This window comes from Perkinsus marinus (genome assembly GCF_000006405.1).
Source record: "Perkinsus marinus ATCC 50983 genomic scaffold scf_1104296938264, whole genome shotgun sequence".
Taxonomy (NCBI): Eukaryota; Perkinsozoa; order Perkinsida; family Perkinsidae; genus Perkinsus; species Perkinsus marinus.
Window position 1 is genome coordinate 1 of NW_003213527.1, and position 1,358 is coordinate 1,358.

General features: G+C 47.3%; 1 protein-coding gene across 1 annotated transcript; it reads left to right on the forward strand.

Annotated features, from left to right (window-relative positions):
* Window positions 1–613: 613 nt before the first annotated feature.
* On the forward strand, window positions 614–1,011 carry Pmar_PMAR021956 (hypothetical protein; the record flags this gene model as incomplete). The annotated part of the gene is made up of 1 exon (XM_002782779.1): window positions 614–1,011. A coding segment is annotated over one exon (398 nt), but the record flags the coding sequence as incomplete, so codon positions are not given.
* Window positions 1,012–1,358: the final 347 nt, after the last annotated feature.

Below are 1,358 nucleotides of genomic sequence, written 5' to 3' on the forward strand. Positions count from 1 at the left end.
GCAAGTTCGATTCCCACTGTCGGCAATTCTACTCTCTTCCCTCCACTTCGCAGTTTTCGACGAACACTTCTCCTCTTCAGATTGTTTTCAGATTTTCAAACCACGAATGCCTGCCCCTTTATTCACCGACGAGCAACCAGGTTGGTGGTTCGATTCCAATTTCAAGTTTCTTGAGTTTTCGAAGTTAGTTTCTTAAGTTGCTTGAGTGAGATCTTACTTGCGACTTTCGTAAGGTTAGTAACCTTACCCCTAAGTGTGAATTCCTTGTGAAATACTCTCACGGATGAGTTGAGTAAGTGGGGCTAGGCGCCTAAACTTAAGATTTGTTTATCTTGAGTGGTTAATGGAAGAGGCGCATAATGAGAGAAATTGTGGCTTACAATGTCTTCGACTTTGACTCATGACATGAGTGCCATGATTTAATGGGTTGCGTTATAGTGAGTCGAAATCGATTTGTCTCGAAGAATACATAGAGCCTATCACTTCATGAAGTCTCAACGATTTCGTCGAGGCAAACGACACTTTGAAGACGTGGAGGAATGCTTCAGGGTAGAAGAATACCACAGGCGGACAGTGATGGCAGCCATCGCTCTTGGGCACAGTATCAATTCAGTTTGTAGTAAAGAGGCACACTGGGCGCTGGCTGCTTTGGTTGGGGAGGATGCTCTGCCTCGTTACAAATTGACGAGAGGATATGCTCGTTTGACCCGAGACAGGATCGGTGAGAGTGAGAGAACAGCATGTCTTGGAGAGATTGTGTCGGCTTGCACCGACTTGGGGTCGGGGGCATATGTATTATACGATAGCTGGCTGGGACCGGCCAACATTGGCAAGATCCTCGCCGTCGGTGTGACATACATAGAGCGAGCTCGGTACCCGAATCAGGATTCCTCCATTTACACCACGGTCCCGTGGAAAGGTCGAGCCATGAAGGCTTTGGAATCTGAGAACGCGGTCACAGTAGCCCTCATGATCTTGGAAACAGTTCTTGAGCTCATGGAGGGTGAGTGATCACGTGTCTATGTGGTTATTTGCGGGGCTCCAGGGTTTGTTCAGTGTTCCATCGTAGCAAAGTTTAATTGTCCTCATCGCTTAAGCACCGCTGTGCTGCGATTAGCTCCAATCTTACCCTCTCTCAGCTGGTGTGGATGTTCTATCCTGTATTACTGACAACACGAACTCTGTGATTAGCGGTAGCTCGATAGCGGCGGAACACATAAGAGCTGGTGAAAGTAATACGTTTTGGGTATTGTAGCTCTAACCGCCATCTACATTTCATGGGTTGATGAGCAAGGATCCCCCAAGCTTGCTTCCGGATCCTATGTATAGTGACCCGGAGGTTTGTAAATCTTGCTAGA